We start from the raw sequence: 26767 nt of genomic DNA, 5'->3' as shown, positions 1-26767 counted from the left end.
TCCTCTTACCTTCTCTATTACTGTAGAGGGTAGCACTATTCTTTCAGTCCCTAGGCTCTCAACCTAGTAATCATTCTTGATTTGCCAAAGTCTGTCAATATTACCTTTACAATATAACTGGAAGATGTCTCTTTCTCTCCTCTGACACTGCCACCATTCTGATTCAAGCCCTTATCACCCATGCCCTGGATTATTGCAGTAACCTGCTGGTGTGTCTGACTGCCTCAAGTCTCTCTCCACTCCATTCCATAACTCCATTCAGCCACTAACATGATTTTCCTAAAGCACAAATCTGACCATGTCACCCAGCCCCCACTCAATAAACTCCATTGACTCCCTATCAACTCCAGTATCCTTTGTTTGGTGTTCAAAATCCCTCATAACTTAACCCCCTCCTAACTTTCCAGTCTTATCATATTTTACTCCCCAACACAAATTCTTCAATCCAGTGACACTTGCCTCCAGGTTGTTCCATGAAGAAGACACTCCATCCCTCAGCTTCAGACATTGTCTCTGATTGTCTTTCATGCCTGCAATGCTCTCTCTCCCCATTTCCATCTGCTGGTTTCCTTTAAATTCCAAATAAAATTCCATCTTCTACAAGAAGACTTCCCCAACCCCTCTTAATTACAGTTCTTTCCCTTTCATATTTATTTCCATTTATCTTGTAGATAGCTTATTTGTATACATTTGTTTGCATTATCTCTTCCATTAGATAGTAAGTTCCTTGAGGGTAATGACTATCTTTTGACTTTTTTTGTATCCTTGGTACTTAGCACAGTGCCTGGCACATAGTAGATGCTTCAAAAATGTTTTTTGACTGACTGATCAAATAATATATTTTGAATCTGTCTTTTTCTTTTCATTCCTGATTTTCCTACTTTACTTCAGGTCTTTATCATCTATATTACACTGGCTGCCAGAGTGACCTTCATTTTAAAAAATCGTCATCTCAACCTTGTTCAGACATTTAAGTGAATTCCAACTTTCCAAATGATCTTCTTTTTTCCTTCTCCTCTTCTCTTTAGCTACTCCTCATCTTTGAAGGCCAAACTCAAGGCCCATTTCCTTTATAGAACTACCAAAAAGATTCTGCTACCTCCTCCTTTTTTACTAGACTACTAAAACACATTTATTTTCTGCCCCACTCAACTGAACTGTTTTACGTTATCTTGCATTTTTAGTTATTGCTTTATTTTTGTGTGTCAACTCCCCAACAACAGCAATAATTTGCACATTTAGATAGAACTTTAATATTTAGAAAGCATTTTACGCATACGGGGTCTCCAAAAAAGGGTTTTGGGAGACAATATATTATTTCATTAAAACCTTACAATAACTCTGAAGTAGGTAACATAGCTATATTATTCTCATCTTCCAGAAAAAGAAACTGATCATAGGTAGCTATGCAGCACAATAGATGGGGCACTAAGCCTAGATTAAGGAAGACCTGATTTCAAATTTGGCCTTAGGAAATTACTAGCTACATGATACTTAGCAATTCACTTAACTTCTACCTGCTTCAGTTTCTTCAATTGAAAAATGGGAATAATAATAGCATCAACCTCACAGGGTTCTTGTGAGCATGAAATGAGATACATAGTAAACTTAATAAATGTTTGTTCCCTTCCCCTTAAATGCCTTATTGAAGTTTACATAGTTAGTAAGTATTAGAGGCAAGATTTGAAACCGTTTCTTCCTGACTTCAAGCTGAGTGCTATATTCAGTATATCTTGAAGCCTCTCTGCCAAGGCATGTCCAGCCTCCCTCTTCCCCCTCCAAAAAAAAAAAAAAGACAGAAAAACTAAGTAACTAAAATGAAATTAGGGATAACTTCCCCAAAAGATTTTTAAAATGAAAACAAAGCCCCATTAAAAAAAATTTTACCAAAAGGGTTAGAATTCCTAGGAACCTACTATTCTTAGACATTCTAGAAACCTCCTAGTCTGCTGGTTGGTCTCTGCCTCAAGTCTCTCCCCATTCCAGTCCACTCTCTACTCCTCTGTCAAATTGATTTTCCTTAAGTGCAATTCTGAGGGACAACTCCCTGGCATAGTAAATAGAATGCTAGGCTTGGAGTTAGGAAGACTCATCTTCTTGAGTTCAAATGTGGACTCAGACACCTCCTAGCTGTGTGGCCCTGGGCAAGTCACTTAACCCTGTTTACCTCAGTTTCTTCTTCGGCCAAATGAGCTACAGAGGTAAATGGCAAACCACTCCAGTATCTTTGCCAAGAAAACCCCACATAGTATCACAAAGAGTCAGACCTGACTGAAAACAACTGAAACAACAACAACAGTGCAGTTCTGACTATGTCAGCCCCCTATTTCATCAAATTCAGTTGTTCCTTATTAGTTCCATGATCAAATATAAAATCACCTGTTTGACTTTTAAAGCCTTTTATATCCTGATTCCTTTCTACCTTTCAAGTCTTCTTATACCTTATTCAATCATGACACTCCATCTCTGAGCATTTTCATTGCCTGTCCTCCATTCCTGCGACTCTCCCTCCTCATTTCTGCCTCTCGGCTTCTCTGGCTTCCTCCAAGTCTCAGCTTTAAAGTCCCATCATCTGCATGAAGCCTTCCTTAATATTAGTGTCAGCCCTCTGACCCAACCCCCAATTTTTCCTGTATATATCTTGTTTGTATATAATCATTTGTCTGTTGTTTCCTCCATTAGTCTGAAAGTTCTGTGAGGATAGACACTTTTCTTTTCTTTCTTTGTATTCCTAGTGCTTCACACAGTGCCTGGAACAATAGTACACATTTAATAAATGCCTATTGATAAACCAATTGACTGACTATAGATGTAACCTATAGCTCAGAAACTCAAGCTATGGGTTCTCAAGAACTGGCTTCAATCTACAAGGAATTCTCATAAATATCAATGTGATTCATGTCCCGTCTGACCTGAGGTTTCCCTGTGGAGATTCAGAATTTGGCTTCTTCTGTTCTCACCTGAGGTTTATTATAAACACATCAGAATATCTATTTAAAAGGAATAGCAAGTTGCACATCATAGATTTGCAGTTTCATGTGCAACCACCTTTTTTTTAATTATTCTGTGTTATAGAAATCTTGCTTTATTCCATAAATTTTTTAAAAAGAATATGGTTTGTGTATGTCTCTAAAAATGTGGGCCAAAAGGGCCCTGGGTTCTAATACAAATGCAATGTGTATATGTATATGTATATACATATATATATATGTATATATATGGGGAGAGAGAGAGAGAGAGAGAGAGAGAGAGAGAGAGAAGAGAGAGAGAGACAGGGATGGGGGGGGGGCCGGGATTCAGGACAACCTGTATATGAAAAGCAGTGGGTTTTAGTGGATAGAGCACTGGATTTGGATTCATATCTCATCTGAGACACTTATTGGCTCTGTGACCCCAGGCAATTCATTTAATTTTTCTGGTCCTCATCTTTCTTATATATAAAATAAAGGAGTTGGACTAGATGACCTGTATAATCCTTTCCAATTCTAAGTGTATGATTCTATAATTTTTATTTCAGCCGAAAGAAAGAATGTAAAACACACACACACACACATACACACACACACAGTGGAATCTCAGGAGCCTATAAACAGCCAACACAACTTCCCTTGCCACCCACCTTTCCCTGAGAACAAGATTATTATAGCGCCACTCTGTGTTTTAGACTTCCCTTAAAGGGAAATGCACTTGGGGGGATGGTAGAGAGTCAACTGTCTTCCCAATGGACCTGAACGGTTCAAATAACTCATAGCAGTTGTAAAGGGAAAAAAAACTTCCAGATTGCTCCTTTACCTTGTCATTCCCTCCTTCCCTTCTCTCCAAGCTATTTGTGAACAGAGAATATATCTTACACTTGTATGTCATTTTGGCACATGTCTATCGTAATACCTACATAGAGACATCACTCAGTAAATATGTGATCAGTCCTTTTTAGTTATAAGAGTATGTTCTGTATTACAAATACATTACCAGCTCCTAAAGGACAGAGACCATGTTTTTCCATTTTCTTCCAAGATGCCTACTATAGGGAAAGGAACTGAGCATTTATGAAGTACCTATGTGCCAGGCACTGGGTGAAGTACTTTACAAATATTACTTCACTTGATCCTCCTGACAACTTTGAGAGGTAGGCATTGTTATTACCTCTGCTTAACGGGTAAGGAAACAGAAGCAGGCAGGGATTAAGTGACTTGCCCACAGTCACACAGCTAGTAAGTGCCTCAGGCTGGATTGAACTCAAGTCTTCCTGACTCCAGACCCTACCCTCTATCCATTGCAACATAAAAGCAGCCTTGCTATAGTGTTCAAAATTCAGCAAAGGGCACAATAAACGCTATTGATTGACTTGATGAAAGACTTAAGAGCTCACCAGTAAGAGCCATGGCCAACCGGAATTCTTCTTGCAGCATTTCCAGAACCTCCTTCACTCCTTTCTCTCCCTAAATAAATTAGAGGGAAGTATTTGGCTTAGTCTGACTTGCTCATACCAGACATTTGTTTATTTAATTACTCAGTTACCTGATAAGCCAATCCCCAGATGATGGGTCTCCCCACAAATACAGCCTTGGCCCCAAGAGCAAGGGCTTTCAGCACATCCGTTCCTTTACGTATACCCCCATCCAAGAACACCTCCACCTTTCCCTCCACAGCCTCTACAATTTCAGGCAGGACATCAATCTGTGAAGGCAAGACAGAAAATGTTATATCATCTGTCCATTTAAAGGAAACCCTGCTCAAGGCCACCCAAAGGCTGCTGATCCCATCAGACCAGGACTTCAGGTGAAAGCAGCAGGCCACAGGAATGCAGGTTTAGGGTCAAGAGTAAAATAACTTCCTTAAAAAAAAAAAAAACAGAAGAGGAATAGACCAGGAACTAAAAGCATCAACATTCCCTTTACATTCAAGTTTTGGGATAATCTCTGGGAGAGTTTCCTGAAAGGAACTGAGGGCTGAATTTGGCCACAGATTTCCACCATGGAGTGAATAAGGGTAGAATTTGGCCCATAGCCCTGAATGGTTTGGCATGTAATGTGAGTTTTTCTCCCTTCCCATTTGGTTTTTGCTACCTTGCCAAACATACTTTGGATCAATTTACATATACACTGCTTTCTTCTTATATTCAGGCAAATTACATCAACATATAAGTGCTACAATTTCCAAACTATGATGCAAGCTGTAATTAAGCACATTTCCCCAATTTGTAAGGAGAAACGAGAAAAATATTAACCAGCTTGGGTTCAATGCACATTTTCAAAGCTTATCAAATAGTCTGTTTAGGTTATTTCAAACACTGAATATGGCCTAAAAATGACCTAGGAAAGACATTTATGACATGAACCTTGTGGTACAAAATTAAGTCCAGATTGGTGTCGTGTATCTATGGGATAGAAGGTTTTATCTGTGGCCTGGCATTTTCAACTATAGTGATGGAGCTGGGATTCCACTAGATGTACCCTTGCTGTGCTGTATAATTTTCAGTGAGACAGATTACAAATAAATTTAACATAAGCCCACTATTTTATATCTCTATCCTATTTTCTTACCTTCCAACATCCTATATGTGCCAGATATCAACAAGCTATGGCAAGAGTCTGGTGTTTCCTTTGCTTTCACTTCCCGAAGGTATGACAGAAAACCTTTTTGAGTTTAGGTTTTAGAATCTTAAATATAGTCTTTACATGGCTATCCAAGAAAATGCTATAGGTAGATATGTGGTACAGTGGAAAAAGTGCTGGACCTGGCCAGAATCAGGAAATTTCAATCTGAGTTCAAATCCAGTCTTAGACACTTTTTAGTTGTGTGACCCTGGGCAAGTTATTTAAATTCTATCTTCCTCAGTTTCCTCTTCTAAAAACTGGGGATAATCCTAACTCTTTCCCTGGGTTATTGTGAGGATCAAACAAGATAATATACATACAGCACCTTGTAAACCTTAAGGTACTATATAAATGCTAGCAAATATTACTGTAGAATTAAGGGACACTTAAAGGGTATTTCTATATCAAGCTCAAGTCCCACCCTTTAATGAAATCTTTCTCAATACCATTCTCCTTCCTGACCTCCATAACATTCATTGTCTATAGGCTATGTACTTTTCAATCCAATTCAAGAAGCATTTATTCATCATTTCTATGTCGGGCACTGGCTAGGCACTGAGGCTTCAAAAAAGAAACAATCCGTGTCCTAATCTTATCCTCTTTCTTATATTTTATAATGTCATTTCCCCACAAGATTGTAACTTTCAGACCTCACAGAAGTATAGACTAATCTTAGAGTCTGAAGAGATGTCACAGTCCATTTCATTCAACCTTTACTTGAACAAGATTCCTCTCTACAACATCCCTGATTAGTGGCGTAGTGGATAAAGTGCTGGGCCTGAAGTCAGTATAACCTGAGTTGATATCCAACCTCAGATACTTACTAGCTGTGTTACCCTGGGCAAGTCACTTAACCTTTGTTTGCCTCAGTTTCCTCATCTGTATAATGGGGATAATAACAACCTCTACCTCCCAGAGTTGTTGTAAGGATCAAATGAGATAATGATTGCAAAGCCCTAACACAGTGCCGGGCACATAGTAGGCTCTATATAAACATTAGCTATCATCATCATTATTACTATTAATTATTAGGGGACTCCAGTCATCCCAATCTATATCTTGCCACTGGACCCAGATAGCTCTGGAGGAGAAAGTGAGGCTGGTGACCTTGTACCACCTTCCCTCACTTAAATCCAATTTACTTCCGTGTCATGGCATCACCTTCTTAATGTCATGGTCCGCTTCAAGAAGAAAGGACAAACAAGGGTATTAATTATTATTATTACCTGAAGAATTCCAGTGAGGGTAAATGCATTACCTCCCATGGCAACTGATTCCACCTTTAAACAAACTATAATTGGTATGTTTTCTCCTCTTTACATCACGACTAAATTTGTCTCAGCACCTTTCTGTGCTCTGGAGCCAAATATGAATGAATCTAAACATTCTTCCTGGTGTCAGCCATTACAATACTTGATAACAGCTATCACACAATAATAGCCAGCACCTGCATAGTACCTTACAAATATTTCGTTTTATCCTTACAACAACCTTGGTAGATAGGTGCTATTACATTTGCCATTTTATGGTTGAGGAAACTGAGGCAGACAGCGATTAAGTGATTTGCCCAGAGTCAAATAGCTGGTAAGTATCTGAGGTTAAATTTGAATTCAGTTCTCCCTGCCTCCAGAGTATCCACGGCTCCATCTAGTGGCCACAATACCTTCTTTTCCAAGTTAACTACTACTAGTGGTTTCTTCTATCCATCCTCATATGACACGATTTTGGGCTGTTCTCTTCTTGACCCTCTCTAGGCTATCAAGGTCCTTCCTAAAATGTACCTCCTCAAAGTGATACAGTTCTCCAGGATGTCACTGGGGCAGAACAGAAAGGACTAGCACCGCCTTGGTCCTAGATATTTTATTTCTCTTATTATAGCCTCACATGACATTAGCTTTTGTGGGTACCATATCACACTTGATAGATATTGATAACTATTTATGATAGTTGACATGATACAAGATCATATGATAACTATTGATACCTATTTGCAATCCATTAAAACACATTGAGATAAATTATCTACCTTCTCATGTACTTACAAGGTTAATTTCTGGAACTCACATCTATTTCTATTCAATTTCCTTTTACTAAGTTTTTCAGTACATTCTAACCTATAAAGATATATAGTTTGTAACACAAGGGCTCTGCCAACTTGATTTTTAAAAATATTTAGATAATTCTATTTCAATATGATTAGACTTATTTATAATCCTCTGTATGTTATGTATTTGAAAGCATTACTCTCAAAAAGGACTCCATAGGTTTCACCAGATGGCCAAAGGGGTCCACGACACAATAAAGGGTTAGGATTTCCTGATTTGCTTATAAGATCTTTTTGGTTTCTATATTAATCAGTCTACATGCTCTGTTCCATAGATCTTTTCATAATTTCCTATGATACATAGCATACAACTGGATATAAAGTAGGTAGCAATCAATCAACCAATCAACAAGCTTATATTAAACATTTACAGTGCCCCAGGAACTGTGTTAATCTCTGGGCACTTTGCTAAGCACTAAGGACTCAATCAACAGACGGCAGCTAGATGGATTAGCTGGGGAGCTAGATGGCTAGATGGAGTACCAGACCTGCAATCAGGAAGACTCCTCTTCCTCAGTTCAAATCTGTCCTCAGACACTTACCAACTGTGTGACTTTGGGCAAGTCAATTAACCCTGTTTGCCTCAGTTTCCTTATCTGTAAAATGAGCTGAAGAAGGAAATCACAAACCACCCCAGTACCTATCAAGAAAACCCCAAATGGGGTCATGAAGAGTTGGACATGACTGAAACAATTAAAAGATGATGACAACAACAACAAAAGATTTCCTAACACTGAGTGTCCATTTATAGATGGTTCAGAATGGTCCAACCATTTCATACCAGCTGAATTCCTGGATTCAACTTCACCCTTTTTATGCCCCTCCACCTGGTACCTTTTCTTCCCTTCATTTCTCCCTAAGCTCCCTTTTGTATATTGTCTTCCCCATTAGAATCCAAGCCCCTTGAGGGCAAGGACTTTCTTTCTTTTTCTTATCTCCAGTACTTAGCACAATGACTAGCATGTTTGCTAAATTAAATTGAATTCTGCTAGGTGCTAAAGGGAGAGAAAAAAACAAAAATAAAACATTTGGTGCCTTCAAAGACTTTACATTCGAGCTGGGGATCTTATAATCCTATGATCTATACCAAAAGTATCAAACTTCAATTCAGTTCATGGATTTTTGAGTCATGTCTGACTCTTCATGATCCCATTTGGGGTTTTCTTGGCAAATATGCTGGAGTAGTTTGCCATTTCCCTCTCTAGCTCATTTCACAGATGAGGAAACTGAGGCAAACTTGCTCAGGGTCACACAGCTAGTAAATGTCTGAGGCCAGATGTGAATTCATGAAGATGATTCTTCCTGAATTCAGTCCTAGCACTCTATCCATTAAGCTACCTGACTGCCCCAAGGGTCAAACCTTCAGCCTGCAAAGGGTAACAACCAAACCAGATCAAAATGTAATTGGTAAACATTTAACAAAATAAATAATAATAAAATAAAACATAGATAATGTTAATTTGTGGTGTCCTAAGTCAATATGTGGCCTGAAGGGATCACTTCCTATTTGAGTTTGACACCACTGAATTCTATATTATGTATCAGAGACCTAGTATGTCTCTTCCTAGTGCTCATGACCTATTGTAAGGTCCTAGAGCAAACAAGAGTCTTAGTATCTACATCTCATTTATCTGTGCATGAAAACATACTTGGGACCATGACTATGACCACACAAACCACTGGATGGACCATTTTGACCAAATCAACCAGTCAATTCACTTGTGAGGAAGAGAGGGTTGTAGAAGAGGGTAGAATCAGATGCAATCGACTAGATTACTTGTTAAAGTTAATTCACTAGCCAATGGTCAAAAATCATCCAATTACTAATCACAGGCAAAGAACAGTTAATATATACCTAAAGAAAGGATGAGAAGGGACTCGTTATCTAAATGCAGAGACCAATTCAGATTATTTAAGAAAAATTAATTCAATTTAAGGTAAATTTGGCAAATATTTTCTATTTCACTTTGGCTAAAAATCACAGAATTGTAGAACTGAAAGTCACCTAAGAGATCAAAATAACTTTAACTCCCTTGTTTTTACAGATGATAATACTGAAGTATAGAGAAGTAGGAAATTTACCCAAGATTACAGTTAGTTAATGGTAGAATATAGGTCTCTTACCTATCAGTACTCAAGCCACAAAGTAGTTAGTTAATCAGATAGGACCTCAGAATGAGAATGAACCTTAGAGATCAGCTAGCATGAGTAAATAGTTCATTAGATGCTGAGTATAGCCTAATGACATAATATTCTTACCAGTAAGTACATGGGTTTAAAACCCTTTGGCACACATGTTTACACATGGATCATTATTTGATGGCTACATATACGCACAAATACACAAAAAGACAGACCAAGATCAAACCAGACAGATTAAAAAATGGATAAAATTGTAAGTACAATGAAAATTTTGCAAGGAATACTTGCAATACATATGCCAATGGCTTGTTATTTGTACTCACAGTGGCAGGCACTCCATCCAGTTGGCGAGCACCATGATTGGACACCAATATCCCATTGACGCCATATTCCACAGCTTCCCTGGCATCATCAGCTAGAAAAACACGATTCAGCAGTTCAGTAATTAAAGCTAAACTGAGGATGCTGTAGCAAATTACCTGGTTTCTATTTAAAAAATCTAAATAGCATTTCTGAAGGGTAGATTTTAAAATTCTTACCTCAAAATATATGTTTGAGGAATGTTTTAATGGATCTTGTATTCTTCCCCCCACACACACACTCCCCCAGGAAAACGTAAGTTTTCTTGAGAGTAGGGACTGGCTCCTTTTGTCTTTGTACCCCTAGCTCTGATCACAGTAGCTATTGCATAGGAAGCATTTCATAACGACTCATTGGATCTGGTGGGTTGGATCTCATCAGTGCAACTATTTCTTCCAATGATGAAGACTGTACACCATCCACAAAACTCCTGTAATAGAGGTGGCAGAACCACAGTAGGGATGATGCTCTTAACAAATATAAGGTCAGAGTTTGCATTGTCTTAAAGAAGAGCATTAATAGTCGATACTCCTTGTGGAACTTGCATGCCTTTCAATTTTGCCAATAGTCAATATAGTATAATAAAGTTCCAAATGAATAATTCTAATATGCAAATTATATAGGATTAAACAAAAGAACATAGATACATACATGTATATACCTACATGTATGTATATATATGATTGCAATAATGACCCCCACATTTGATATAATTATTCAGTTATGTTGAAATAAATTGACAAGATTAAAAGTGTCAATAAAAATGAATGGAATTTAGGAGAATAGAAAAGTTACCTTCAAGTATTTCAAAGGCAGTCAAATAGGAAGTGGGATTACCCTTGTTTTGTTTGGCCTCAGAGAACAGAACTGGTAGCAATGAGTGAAAGTTACAGAGAGGTAAATATAGGCTTGATCTAAGAGTAAGATATTGCCCCCATTGTTATTTGGACATTTTGATTGCTAATAAGGACAGAAAAAATATTTGTGTAAAGAGCACTGATAAAATCAACTTGAGAAGAAACACAGCTTCATCCCCCACCCCCACACCAGACAAATACTTGAGGAGAGATACAGACAGTTCTGAGGACTAGAGAGAAAACTGTTTTGCAGATAAATGTATTGACTGAGAAGACCTGTTTGAAAGTAGAGCATGAAATTATGTGATAACGGATGCAATGCATTGCAGTATATAGACTCATTAACTGCTTTCAGAGTTTTGAAAGTTACAACTGCAAAACTGTAAATCCACTGTTTGGGAACTATGGGACGATGGTATAAGATCTGCTTTGAGGCTTTGGAAGGCAGAGAAAGATAATCAGAAGAACACAGGAGTCTGGAAGAAGCTGAGAGAGGAATCAGATTAAGACAGAGATTAGAAGCCTGAGAAACTAGAAGACTCCTAAAAGCTGACAGGCAGGCTCTTCAGGTGTTTAAGAGTTTTGCTGATTGGCAGAGAGACATTGCTTTACTGAGAGCTGATTGTCTGGAGAAAAGAGAGTTTACTAAAGCTATAAAAGTTCTGAAGCTACTAGAAGCTCACTGTAGGAGAGCTGTGTTCTGTCTGCTACACTAAGAAGACCTGTCTGGGCTAAATTTCCCCTATTGCCATATGCAACTTGAGAATGGGGGAAACTCTCACTCTACTTCCTCTAATAGTTTAAGAGAGGGGGAAGGGATAGGGGAAAGACAAAGACAAGCTTCGCAGCTGTTTTTTTTTTCTTTTCTCGGAGCTATGCTGCTATATTTTGCTAAAAGATTGTAACCCGTTCTCAGTACCCTGATATGGATGGCTGTGCACTAAAAGAGTTCAATATTCCAGTGGCCTAAGAGTAACAGAGAAGCAGCTTTGGCCAGGAGGTGATGCATGGTACAGATGTTTTTATGTTATTTTTTTAAGAGACCAAGGACTTCAAGGTTTATCATTGTTGTCATGGTTGTCCCAGGAACATGAGTTTCCCTAGTCATGTGTCTCTTTGCTAGGTTTCAGTAAGTGTGGGCTCACTCTTCCCTACAGATACTGAATACACTGATGAGTTACTGTGATCCAGGTTTTTTAGTGGATTGTTATATTTTTTAAATTATCCCTGCTTTTGCCTTTTAATGAGTAAATGTTGTAATTATTATTGTTTGTGCCTTATTGTTTATTAAACATTTCATGTTTAAGATTCAGTGGTTTCATTGTGACTGAATATAAATGGGGAGCACATTAGTGAGACCTAAAGAGGTACAATGGCAAATAGTAGAAGTGTATTCCCTCCACACATGGGACTCTGTGTGTTTGAGTAGCAGCCAAATGATCACTCCTGTGACTATCACTGTTCCCCAGGAAATCCTCCAGAACTACCATTGTGAGTGCTGATTAGGAATGATGGAGTCAGCCCATAGAGTAAAGATGATATGGGTGCCATATTACATTCCATACGAGAGCTACATAAGGAACAACTTCCTAAGAATTAAAGCTATCCAAAAGTAAAAAATGAGCATCCTCGAGAGGTAATGGCTCATTGAAGTTCTTCAAGAAAAGGCTGAATGTTCACATTAAGAATGTAGTAAGGGGGATTCCTAGTCAAGTATGGGTTGGACTAGATGGCCTCGGAGACCTCTTTCACATCTGAGCTTCTGTGATTGTATGATTCTGAATATTCTATAAAGCTCTTTATCTTGCCCCCATCCTCTCTGATTTTGCTTCAAGTTTTGATGAAGAGGTATTCTTCTCCTTGCTTAGGCTAATACCTCTAGTTGTTCTCTTTTTCCTAATCCATCCTCTGTCCTCCAGGAACTTGCCCCATCCTTCATTACCTTTCATTCTCTTTTCTTTAGTTTCTCCTTACCTACTTGTTTCTTCCCTCCTAACTAAAAACACATACAAGTCTATTCTTTAAAAACACCATCCATTCCCTCAGGCTCTCATTCAAAATCTCTATTTGCCTTCTCCACCAAACTCTTCAAGAGGAATACTCACCCTCTCTCTACTTCCTCACAATCCACTTCTTAACCTTTCATAGAGGATCAGAGATACAGAACAAGATGTGTCATCAGAGGCCATCTAGTTGAAGCCCCTCATTTTATAGATAAAGAAACTAAGATCCAAAGTCACATAGGTAGTAAGCATTAGAGGCAGGAGTCAAATACAAGTAAGTCTCCGCAATAATAATAATAATAACTATCATTTATATAGTGCTTTAAGGTTTTTGCAAAGTACTTTTGAAATGTTAATTCAATCAATTAATTGTGTGGCAGATGTTATCTATCTATCTATCTGTCTGTCTGTCTATCTATCTATCATCTATGTTTGTAGTCCCTAGTAGAATGAAAGCTAGGTGAGGCAACAATTGTTTTGTTTTCTTTTTGTCGTTTGAATACTCAGTGCCTAGTACATAATACGTAATTGAATTGAAAAGAACTGAAATTTTGTTTTTTCAAAATACTTCAGCAACATTGCATGGACCTAGAGGTGATGATATATGGAAAAAACCAATTCACAGAAAGAGATATGTTTAGCCAAGAAAAGAGAAAACTTAGGTAAGAGGATAATGGCAACCTTTAAATATCTGAAAAGACTGTCACATAGAAGAAGGCCTACCTTTCCTGGTTGGCCTCTAAGGAAAATGGGTAGGAATTATAAGGAAGCAAATATCCATCTATTGCAAGGAAAATTTCCAAGGCAATTAGCACTATATAAATATAATAGTCTGCTCAGAAGGTAATGGAGTCCCCTTCACTAGAGGTCTTAAAGCAAGGTCTAGTCAGGGATGTTACAGAAGGTACTTTGTTCCTGTTTGGGTCAGAGTAGTTGTCCTCAAAGATATCCCTTCCAACTCAGAAATTCTGTGAGATTCTGTATGTATGTATGTGTACACACACACACACACACACACACACACACACACACACACGCACATACTCACACACCCATAAATTTAAAAACATATACACTCAGAATGCAAGGAAGATCAATGTTTTCAAGAAGTGAATTCAAGAACTCACCATTTTACAAAAATTGCTGTGAAAATTGGGAAGCAGTTTGGCAGAAACTAAGCATAGACCAACATCTCACACCATAAGCAAAATAAGGCCAAAATGACTTAAATGATTTAGACATGAAGGGTAATTCCATAAGTAAACTAGGGAAGCATGGAAAAAATATATCTGTGATATCTATGGATAAGGGAAGAGTTTATGACAAAAGAAGAAACAAAGAAGATCACAAGATGAAAAATGGATAATTCTGATTACATGCAATTTAAAAATTTTTGCACAAACAAAACCAATGTAGCCAAAAATAGAATGAAAGCAGGAAACTGCAGGGAGAGGGGAGGGTTTAACTCAAATTTCTCTAAGACCTCATTTCTTAAATATATGGGAAACTGAGTCACATTTATAAAAATAAAAGCTATTCCCCAACTGATAAATTATCAAAAGATATAAATGGCAGTTTTCAGAAGAAAAAATCAAAGCTATCAATAGTCATAAAAAATGCTCTAAATCACTATTGATTAGAGAAAAGTGAATTAAAAGAACTCTTTAACAGCTACTTTACATTTATTAGATTAGATAACATAGCAGAAAAGGAAAATTATATATGCTGGAGGGAATGTGGAAAAATAGAGACACTGATATACCATTGGTAGAGTTGTGGACTGATCCAACCATTCTGGAGAATAATTTGGAACAATGTCCAAAGAACTATAAAACTGTGTATACCCTTTGACCCAGTAATACCATTACTAGGTCTGATTCCCAAAGAGATCACAGAAAAGGGGGAAAGACCTATACTTGGTGGCAGCTAGGTGGCTCAGTGGATAGAGTGCTGGGCCTAAAATCACAAAGACTCATTTTCATGAGTTCAAATCCAGCCTCAGACACTTACTAGCTGTGTGACCTTGGGCAAATCATTTAACCTTGTTTTCCTCAGTTCCTCATCTGTAAAAGGAGCTGGAGAATGAAAAGGCAAACCACTTCAACATCTTTGTCAGGAAAATCTCAAATGGAGTCACAAAGAGTTGGACACAACTGAAACAACTGAAAAACAACACCATCAATATGCACAAAAATATCTGTGGTGGAAAAGAATTAGAAAGTGAAGGGATGCCCATCGATTGTGGGTGGCTGAACAAGTTGTGGTATATTATTATAATGGAATCCTACTGCACTACAAGAAAGGATGAACAGAATGATTTCAGAAAAACTTAGGAAGATTTATATGAACTGACACAAAGTGAGGTAAGCAGAACCAGGAGAACACAGTAACAGCAATATTGTAATGATGATCAATTGTAAAAGATTTAGCTACTCTGATCAGGACAATGACGCAAGACAGTTCCAAAAGACCCAAGATGAAAAAAGCTATCTACCTTCAGAGAGACAACTAACGAACTCTGAACACAGATTGAAGCATGCTTTTTCACTTTCTTTATGTTTCTTGCTTTTAATTGTTTTTGTTTTGTTTTCCACCATGGCTAATATGGAAATGTTGTTTGTTTGTTTGTTTGTTTGTTTGTTTGTTTTTTAAAGAATTGAATTCAAGACAAATTCTTCAGAAAAGGAGCTCCACTGAAAGTGCAATGGACAGGAAGGAAGGAAGGAAGGAAGGAAGGAAGGAAGGAAGGAAGGAAGGAAGGAAGGAAGGAAGGAAGGAAGGAAGGAAGGAAGGAAGGAATAAAAGAAAGAAAGAAAGAAGAAAGAGAAAGAAAGAAAGAAAGAAAGAAAGAAAGAAAGAAAGAAAGAAAGAAAGAAAGAAAGAAAGAAAGAAAGAAAGAAAAGAAAGAAAGAAAGAAGGAAGGAAAGAAAGAAAGAAGGAAGGAAGGAAAGAAAGGAAGATGGAAGGAAGGAAGGAAGGAAGGAAGGAAGGAAGGAAGGAAGGAAGGAAGGAAGGAAGGAAGGAAGGAAGGAAGGAAGGAAGGAATTTTCACATTGACTATTATTATGCCTTTGCCCAAAGAATGGAATGTTTGTTAGCGTGTGAACTAGTGAAGGCCAAATCCTGTCCTCAAGTGTATGTTTGGAGTTTGTTGAAGTTTTCAAAGAGCAGAATTTGACCATAGCAAGAGAGATTGTATCTTGCATTCCATGGCAATATAATGGTGGTAAGGAAAAGATGTGTTTCATCCAGAACTTCCCAGCTGTCATCCAATATTTCTGCAAATATAACCTTCATCTTTATGGTTAAAAGTAAATTCAGAAAAGGATGAGCAACTTCTGGTCAATGTAAATGAAAATATGGATGAGAAGGATTTAATGAGGCAAGAATAAATCCGTGAAATGTGGATTACTGAATTTCCAAAAACAGATTTCCTAAAGTCCAAAATTAGCATATGTGTTGCTTGATACAATTGTTACTATAGAAATGCTTTTTGTTTATTAAATAAAAGAAACTAATAGTTATACAAAGATGCTGCAGGGTAAATGGTATGTATACAAATTGCATTTCCCTGGATTTCCTTAACATCACCCACTGTCTTTGAAATATCTTTCATAGCACCCAAATCTAAAATGTCTTTCTCTCTCTCTCTCTCTCTCTCTCTCTCTCTCTCTCTCTCTCTCTCTCTCTCTCTCTCTCTCTCTGTGTGTGTGTGTGTGTGTGTGTGTGTCTCTGTCTCTCTGTCTCTGTCTCTGTCTCTCTCCCTTAAAATATGTGCAAGTATATATGTGAGGCAATGTGACATCCTGGATAGAGAGCCAAACTTAAGAGTTAGGAAAACCTTTGTTCAAGTCTTCTAGCTGGGGCAGCTAGGTGGCACAGTGGATAGAGCACCAGCCCTGGATTCAGGAGGACCTGAGTTCGAATCTGGCCTCAGACAAATAACACTCACTAGCTGTGTGACCCTGGGCAAGTCACTTAATCCTATTGCCTGGCCAAAAACAAAGAAACAGAAAAAAAACAAGTCTTCTAGATGGTATATGCTGTCTCTGTGAATCTGGACAGGTCACTTAACCTTTCAATGCAATTCTCTAAGATCATAAATTGCATTAGCTGCTATTATCAGTGGTTTATCTGCATTAATAGAGGGAATTTTGCTACCAGAAGTATTTGCCTGAACTAAAGAAATCACAGGTTTAGCAGAAATCTATATATGTATCTGTATATCTATCTATTGACCCATCCAGGTATTTAGATAATTTTGTATATAGTTTTATTCATTTAGAAGGGATTTTTTCCCTTTATTTTATTTTCACTAACAAAAAGAGGATGAGAAGAAAAGAAAGGGAGGAAGATGAGGGAGAGGAAGTGGGAGGAGGAGGAGAAGTGGACTAAGAGTGATATGGGAGGGGAAAAGGGAAGACGGATTTGTCTTGATGAAGGTGGTGGCACAAAGGCCACCTAAAGAATGCAAAAGTTGAGAATACTAGGCACTTCTTCAACCTCACATGATAGGAACATCTATTTCATTCATTTTGACTCATAGCCCATGTCACGCAATGGGAAAGTTTCCACAGCACAACATAAGATGGGAATCCTAAACATGGTCAGTACAAATGGAGATGACATTCTTCTCATGGAACTTCCTTCTTCTAAGGAAGGCAAATGTTAGGCTGCAGCAAAAGCACTCTTTTCATTGTGATTATTAAGGGAAAGGTTGCTCTCTGATATAACCAACTTCATCGGAGTAAATCAAGCCTTTTAGAATTGCACTAACTTTATGATTTGTTGATTTACTTTGTAGATCAAATCAGGCTGGGGATGAGGTGAGTGAAGAGAAATTTGCAAGGTAAGGTTAGAATCCAAAAGGACCTTAGAGAAGGTATTAATAATCATACAGTATGAACCACAATATCTGAGGATATGGAGGATAACAATAATAATGTTAGCAATAGACAGTTGATAAATGTGGTGGGGGACAAGTAATAAGAAATCGATTTTGTTTTAATTGAAATAAAAAGAAAAAATGCTTTTATAGAGAACAGTTCTGCCAGTGATCTTTTTTTTAAGGCATTACAGTAAGTTAATGGGTTTTTCCTCATAGTCATGAATTCAAAATGTTTAATAAAATGTTTTGGGGAGCATGTACCTTTCATAGTGCTACCAACTTTAAACTCTTTTGAACACACACACACACACACACACACACACACACACACACACACACAATATGCTTACAGGTTAAGAAACCAGTACTGAAACACACTGCTATTATAAAATTAATCAATATTTCATATCCCTCAGCTCTAAATAAGTTGTGAGACCTATGAGAGCAGCCAGGGCTACCGGAAGCTAACGACTGAATGTTTTAGGTACTTAAAGATCAAGCATTCTCTTTATATAAGCCATCAATTCTCATTCAGCAAGAAAGAAAAAGGAGAGAGAGAGAGAGAGAGAGAAAGGAAAGGAAAGGAAAGGAAAGGAAAGGAAAGGAAAGGAAAGGAAAGGAAGGAAAGGAAAGGAAAGGAAAGGAAAGGAAAGGAAAGGAAAGGAAAGGAAAGGAAAGGAAAGGAAAGGAAAGGAAAGGAAAGGAAAGGAAAGGAAAGGAAAGGAAAGGAAAGGAAAGGAAAGGAAAGGAAAGGAAAGGAAAGGAAAGGAAAGGAAAGGAAAGGAAAGGAAAGGAAAGAAAAGAAGAAAAAAGTTGTCTCTATATTTTCTACACTTGTCTGTTGGTTGTAGTCATTAGTTAACAGAACAAGCTGGAGAGATTTAGGGCCAAAGGAGGGATGAGGCCTTGAATATGATGGGGTAGGGAAAGCTGGGAGAGAGGGATGGCTTGCAGGAGGAAGACTGATAACCAGTTTGTCTTAACAGGAATAAATCCTCGGTTTTTGAACAAACATATTAGATGTCTTTAGCAATAATTCAGCAACTACCATTTGGAGGTGATTCCCCCCTACACACATACACACACACACACACACACACACACACACACACACACACACTTATTAAAACTTCTTTTTTTCAGTTGTATAGACACCACCAATGTGAAGGTTCTTTTTGTGGGAGTTTAAAATTCCTTCTCTGTCTGAGCTGTCTTAACATTTAGTTCTAATATGCAGGTTAGCCTGATGAATGGATGCTATAGTCCTTCCCATGGTCTCTTAACTAGCCCTAAGATTTCATGACTTGGGGTGATGAAATGGCAATTTGCTAAATGAAACCATGTCCCAGTGGCTTGAAAATGTCCATGTTGTTTACAGGAGTACCCAGCTAATTCTCATGATGCTGACTCCCCACTGTGGGGGATCAGGGTCATTATAAATGTAAAGAACCTTTTATTAAATAGCAGAAAAGTATCTTATGGCTTTTCATCTTCATTTTTCTATGTGCCAATCTCCCCCTCAAAAAAAGGTCAAAATTACATTGCATAAAGATATAAAGGTGGCATGCTTGTAAGTAAAGAAATAAATGAACCTCGGAGAATGCCTTTGGCAACAATTGGGAGGGTTGTCAGTTTCTTCAGCCAGGTAATATCCTTCCAGTTAATTGATGAATCAATTGCATTAGCTGTGTATTCTGCCAGACCACTGTTGTCTCCATAACCCTCCTCAGAAGAAAAGGCCAAATCATTGGTTTGAAAATTTTTCATCCTGAAATAGAGACATAAGTCAATCTAAAGCACGGGTTTAATTTATTTCAGAAAAGAATCTCTCTGTATACAATGATTCTTCGAATGAAATAAAAATTAATCTTCCTTCTGCATGGAATTATTAATTTTTGTCTCCTGTTGTATGCTCTGCAAAACTCTGGGTCAGATTTAACCATTTGAGCCTCTTATTTGGGTTCTTCCAAGTTCTTACAACTGTCTTATATTTCAGACTGCATCTATACAGAAAAACTGGAGTTGTTTTTGGAAAGGGAGAAGTAGGGACAAATATGTGGAGTAGATGAATTGAATCGATCAAATTATCTTCAAAGTAATTGATTGGTTTTATCCATGTTTTCTTTTTAAAGCATTTTTATCTATGTAGACACAGCTACTGCACACACAGCTTCTGCATCATTTTAAGGTGAAATTTATCTTCATCAGTGAAAAACATACTGTAGTAGCAGATGATCAATAAATCTAATCTCCCTCCCATCAACCTTCTCAACTATTTCAGAGCCTCTGTTAAGGCTAAAACTATAGTAATGTGTCCCAGTTCTACACAGCTATCTCCATTCACCAACTTACTTTGCACAACCTATATATACTTCCCAGCAATTATTATGGAAAAACCTAACAGTAGTAGGTACATATTCTTCCCTCTCCTCTCCCCCTCCCCAAGATTTCCCATATCTCTGTTTCTGACACTGAAATACCAAAACTTCTCATCTTTTCTTTTTGTTGATGAACTTTCAAATACCTGTATGTCCAGTTAAATTGTGCCTTATCAAGTAGATTCTTTATGTTATGAAAATTCAATTCAGCAAACATGAAGTGAGTACTGCCTTTGTACCAGACCATATGCTAAGCACTATAGGAGATACAAAGGCAAATGTGTGGACTCTGAAGGACATGAAATTACTCTACTTCTAGAATAGATAACTATAGCTAACTTTTGAGACAATGTTAACAAAGTTTCCTGAGGAGAAACTTCCCATTCAACATTGTAATTTTATGTTCTTAGAGGATCACTGAAAATCACAAAAGAATCCCACATCCATTTGTGCCAATACAAAAAGTTAGCATTCAATTCTTCAGCTTCCAATAAATCTTTTTAGCTGACATGCTTAAAGTATTTGTTTTTATCAGAGCATTTATTGGCATTACATATTATCATACAGCCACAAAACTCTGCAACCACATTAAAATTCAATGGAAACCAGTAGTGCAATATGGCAGCCCAAAGTTATAATGTAATCTAAAGCCACATCAAGGCAGTTAGGTAGCAGAGTGGATAGAGAAACGGCCCTGGAATCAGGAGGACCTGAGTTCAAATCTGACCTCAGACACATAACACTAGCTATGTGACCCTGGATAAGTCACTTAACCCCATTGCCTAGCAAGGAAAAAAAAAAAGAGAGGCATGATATCCAGAACCAGTGGAGTATAGTGCTATTATAATCTGACCTGGTCAGCCCACATCTGAAGCGTTGTGTTCAGTTCTGGGCCTCCCATTTTAGGAAGGACATTGATAGACTGGGAATCTTCCAGAGGAGGGCCACCAGGGTCATCACATATGAGGACTGGTTGAAGGAACTAAATATTTTGCTTAGAATAGAGAAGCTGGGGTGAGTGGAGGGAGGTGCAAGGGATCGACATACTAGTCGTACTTAATCTCTTAAAGCATTCAAAGGGTTGCTATATGAAAGATGGATTATTTTCATTCTTCCTGGCCCTAGTGAGCAGAACAAGGTACAGTAGGTCAAACTTTCAGAGAGACATTTTTAGGGTTGATATAAAAAAGCGTACTAATAAATGGAGCTATCTAAAAGCAAACTGAGATGCCTCTAGGGGCAGTGAATCCCCCACCTCCCACCTCTACTGGAGGTCTTCAGACAAAATCTGGATGACTACTCACCAGGAATGTTGTAGAAAGAATTCTTGGTCAGGTACTGATGGACTAGAAAAACTTAGGGATATCTTTCAGTTCTTAGATTCTGTGATTTAATTAGCTGAACATTCCTGTGAACAAATGGATCTTTATCATTGTATCCTACACTTGATTATTCCAAAATTATAATGGGGGTGTGAAACACATAACCCTTTCTTCACAAGAGAAAGAGGAGGAGGAGGAGGAGAAGGAGGAGAAGGAGGAGGAGAAGGAGGAGAAGAAGGAGAAGAAGAAGAAGAAGAAGAAGAAGAAGAAGAAGAAGAAGAAGAAGAAGAAGAAGAAGAAGGAGAAGAAGAAGAAGAAGGAGGAGAAGAAGAAGAAGAAGAAGAAGAAGAAGAAGAAGGAGAAGAAGAAGAAGAAGAAGAAGAAAAAGAAGAAGAAGAAGCAGCTCTTGCCAATCTAGTTTCTGTCATGACCAAAAGAAAGCAAAAACATCTGTATGTGTATTTCCCTCCCTTTACAAGCTACAGGTTTTCAGCTGTAGTTTTGTGGGAGGGTTTGATGGGGAGGGGGTATTCAGAGAGAGGGGATGGATAGGAAAAAACAGAAACATGGATAAAATTATATAAATATCTGTTGTTTTGCTTGGACTGTGAAATACAGATCAACACTTGAATGAATGTTGCCTTACAGAAATTTCTGTGCACAATGGGACCTTGTTGTTACTCTCAAACTTTGTTCAAAGTCTTAAGCCAAGAACAAGTCTTCAGATATCTTTTATAGAGACCCACAATGGAGCATTTTGCTGATGGTTCTGCAGAAAGTCTCCATGGATGCTATTTTATTTGAATTATGGTATACATGAAAAACAGAAGAAATTGCTCTTTTCAAGTATTTCATTTCATTAAGAAGGAAAAGACAATTTTTTAAATAAATGACATAATTTGGAGGGATCAGATTGCTCAAGAAAAGTTTGAAGCCTCAGATCACACAGGTCCTGCTCAAAGACACATAACAAGGTCCTTTGGCAATACAATCCTCAGCATTGCTAGGGCTGCTCTGAAAAATTATTATTTCCTCCAAATGCAATGTTCACCTAATCCTTCCAAAGACATCGCCTTAATCCTAAATAAGCTAGTTAAAGAATAACTGCATGATAGCAGCAATAGTGATAATAGTAATTATGGGTGTTTTGTTCTTTTTTTGTATGGATCTGAGACATCAGTGTAGGATTCTCTTCATGAAGATACTCCTTCCACCAATGTATGTCTATAGCTATACTGAATTTTTTAGCCTTAGAGAGTTGTCAGGGGACACTAAGAGGTAAATGTCTTGCCCAGAGACATGTAGCCAGTATGCATCAAGGGCAGAATTTGAACCCAGGTCTTTCCAACTCTAAGACTAGATCTCTATCAACTATGTTATGCTGCCTGTCAATAATACTTATGATGAATGAATGAACAAATGAATGAAAAACATGTATGAAACACTTATTACTATGTGCCCAGCACTGTGTTAAGAACTAGGGATAAACATGCGAATGCAAACAATCCTAGCTCTCAAGGAGTTTACAACTGAGTAGGGGAAGTCAACATCTAATAGGAAGTGGTAGCCAGGGAAGAGTGTTTTGATTTAGGAATTCACACGAATGTTGAGTAGAGTAAATTGACACACTCTTTCCAGAAGAAGTAGTAGTACTGATTCACTTACTATCTCCATAGCAAGAGGTGGGGAAGGAGGGTAGAGAAGGGTTGCATGTGACATAGGGAAGATGTCAAGGAGATGGCTGGGGCGAGTATTTGGGTGGGATAATTGATTATCTATTGAGTATTGATAGGCAGCATGGCATAATAGATAGAAAGCTGGGCTTGAAACAGTGAAGACTTTGGTTGAAGTCTTACCTCATTATATGTGTGTGTATACACATACATGTACACACATATATGTATATATATATACATACATACACATACATATATACACATGTATATGTGTGTATACATACATATGCATATGTACACGTATATACATACATATAGTGTATATATTTTTATATATTTATATATATTATATATGTGTGTGGGTGTGGGTGTGTGTATATGTGTGTGTGTGTGTGTGTATATATATGTGTGTGTGTGTATATATATATATACATATATATATGTACATATGTGTATATATATACATATATATACATATATATGTATATATGTGTGTATATATATACATATATATACATATATACATATATATGTGTGTGTGTGTGTGTATATATATATATATATATATATATATATATATATATTATATATATATATATTAGCTACATTGCCATGGAAAATTCACTTAATCTCTTGTTGCTCAGGGCAACTCTGTAAGACTAAATTAGAGATGAGTCCTGATCTGCATCAGTGAAGTGAATTTCACACTTGTGGCAACTATCCCTGGTTTTTCTACACATAATCTTTTTCCAGGCTGGGGCACCATCAGAGTAAACTTAGGATCACCCTCCCAGAAAACACACATTTATGAAATAGTTGGCAAAATGTAAAGATACCCTTTCAAGCCATACAACTTAGTATAGCATTATCTTGTCAATCAGTCATTTCAGTTGTGTATGACTCTTCATGACCCCATTTGGGGTTTTCTTAGTAAAGATACTAGAGTGGTTTTCTACTTCCTTCTCCAGCTCATTTTTACATATGAGAAACTGAGGCAGAGTTAAGTGACTTGGACAGGGTCACACAGCTAGTAAGTGTCAGAAGCTAGATTTAAACTCAGGAAGATAAGTCTTCCTGACTCTAGGCCCAGCACTTTATCCACTGCACCACCTAGTTACCCAGTCTATCATTATAAGTCAATGTTAAAACTTAAATGTGTCATTTTTCTCTTTATCTTAGCCAACAGGGACATACATCTGACTTTTCATCTTCTTTAACTTTTTTGATGTTGATCTAACAGCACAGTCTCAACCCTGGATCTCTCAGATTCTTGGATAATCTCCACAGGATGTAGAGAAAGAAAAAGGCCCTTGCCTAAGAGCCTGAGGAATCAATTGATTGAACTGACTTCATTCTCCTTTCTTCCAAAAGCAGTTAAAACCCCTGCTCTCCATTCTCTTTGCCTCAGGAACACATTCCAATTCCAATTTCCACATGCATATTGCATATGTATTCTACAGATCAGCATTAAAGAGCATCTCAAATGATGTGAACCCTGCCACCCCACCCAACTGCCAAGATGGGGCTTCTCTTCCTCTAACATGTGAAGTGGGGAGGTGGGGTGGAATGTAAGCAGTAAAGCCTGGAAGAAACCAGCTTTTTACAGACTCTTTCTTTCTCTTCTGGATTTCCTGTCTCCCCTGCCTGCCAAACCTCACATTTGAAAAGCCAGGCTTCACCCCCTGTGAATAAGGTCAGTAGCAGAAATAAGACAGATTTCATATCAGGTTGTAACGAATGTGCTCTTTGGGTGTATGTAACTTCAACGGAAGCCTGTGCCTCCCATTAGTATAGTGAACTCTGCCTGTGAGTGCTGGATGTGGTATGATGAGTAGCTAACCAGAAGGAGCTGGCCCTCCACGTCAGCCTGTAACAAACAGAGCTAGTGTTCCCTTCACGGGCCAGGGCGAAGGCGTCTACGGGGTGTTTCCTGTATTCCCTGTAACCTGGATGTGTTACTAATTATTCGGTCATCTTCAGATGGGAGATATGACAAGCTGTGGTGCCTTAGGTACTCTGGTAAAAACTTGAAAATAAAAAGGGGCTTTGTCTCTTAGCTCTTCACGTCATCTGGGCATGAGCCCAAGAACAAAGTGAAAGGACAGAGAACCAACCCTTCCAACTGCTCAGAGAGTGACCCTACATAGATGAAAGGGAGAAAGAGTTACAGCCCAAACGTTTCATTTGATAAATACATTGTAATCTCTCTCTGTGTCTGTCTCTCTCCCCCACTTCTACCCCGCTTCCTTCCCTCTCTCTTTCCCTCTCTCTTTCCCTCTCTCTGTTTCTCTCCCTCCCTCTCTCACTCCTTTCCTCTCTGTCTCTCTCCCCTCCCTTCCTTCTCTCCCTCTTTCCCTCTCTCTATTTCTCTCCCTCCCCCTCTCTTCCTCTCTGTCTCTGTCTCTATCTCTGTCTTTTGTCTCTCTATCTCCCTCCCTCCCTCTCTCTGTCCCTGTATATTTATGTGTGTATTTCTCTATGCATACATACATGTATTATGCATTTCTGTTGTGTGTGTGTAATATTGTACATACACATATACATTAGAGGCAGCATGGCCTAGATAGTGCACCAGTCTCAGAGCCAAGAAGACTCAGGTTCAAATCGATGCTGACAATGATGATGATGATGATGATAGCTAACATTTATACAGTACTTACTACGTGCTATATATTGTGCTAAGCACTTTTCAATTATTATCTCATTTGATCTTCACAAAAATCCTGGGAGGTAGGGGCTATTATTATCCCCATTTTATACACGAGGAAACTGGCAAACAGAGGTTAAGTGACTTGCCCAGGATAGCAAAGCTAATAAGTGTCTGAGGCTGGATGTGAACTCAGGTCTTCCTGACTCCTGGCTCAGTGCTCTATTAACTCTATTAAACTTAGCTGCTTCTAACACATACTCTGCCTATGGTGACCCTGGACAATTGACTTGACTTCTCAATACTCTAGGCCATGGGTAGGGAACCTGTAGCCTTGAGGCCACATGAGGCCCTCTAGGTCCTCAAGTGCAGCCCTTTGACTGAATCCAAACTTCAAGGATGGCCTTTTGACTGAATCCCAACATTTAGATTCAGTCAAAGGGCTGTACTTGAGGACCTAGAGGTGGTCTCGAGGCCGCAGGCTCCCCACATCTTCAGTCCAGCAATCCCTAAAACTTGAAGCTGCAGAGAAGGTGCTGACCTACATTGGTAGAAGACATTTTCTCATCAATTTCTTCATAAACCAATGAAATCAGACGTCCAACTCCCATCCATGTGTAAGATAGGTAGATATCAATGTATATATACATATATGGCAGTGTGTATACACACATTTGGTATACATCTGTGCTTTCATTGGTATGGGGATCTCCTGGTGAGAAAAGGCCCTTTAAGAATGCATATCTACCACTTTTCTACAATTTCCCATCATAGATAGTTTGCTCAGGTACTT

The 26767-nt window shown here is 38.2% G+C and overlaps 1 protein-coding gene across 4 annotated transcripts in view; it reads right to left on the bottom strand.

The window, feature by feature from the left end:
- The window catches only part of HAO1 (hydroxyacid oxidase 1), a 118363-nt gene that overhangs the window by 37684 nt on the left and 53912 nt on the right, over positions 1–26767 (bottom strand). For all 4 annotated transcript variants that reach the window (XM_078149729.1, XM_078149728.1, XM_020985640.2 and 1 more), the window contains 4 exons: positions 19544–19719; positions 10167–10258; positions 4519–4677; positions 4370–4439 (listed from right to left, as the gene is read on the bottom strand). In XM_078149729.1, the coding sequence (XP_078005855.1) occupies positions 4370–4439; positions 4519–4677; positions 10167–10258; positions 19544–19719 (497 nt within the window). The remainder of the gene's footprint in view (positions 1–4369; positions 4440–4518; positions 4678–10166; positions 10259–19543; positions 19720–26767) is intronic.

Source organism: Phascolarctos cinereus, unplaced genomic scaffold (assembly GCF_003287225.1).
Source record: "Phascolarctos cinereus isolate Bilbo 61053 unplaced genomic scaffold, phaCin_HiC Scaffold_2;HRSCAF=192, whole genome shotgun sequence".
NCBI classification, from domain to species: domain Eukaryota; kingdom Metazoa; phylum Chordata; class Mammalia; order Diprotodontia; family Phascolarctidae; genus Phascolarctos; species Phascolarctos cinereus.
The sequence above is the reverse complement of the archived record's forward strand: the minus strand, read 5'-3'. Positions and strand labels throughout refer to the sequence as shown.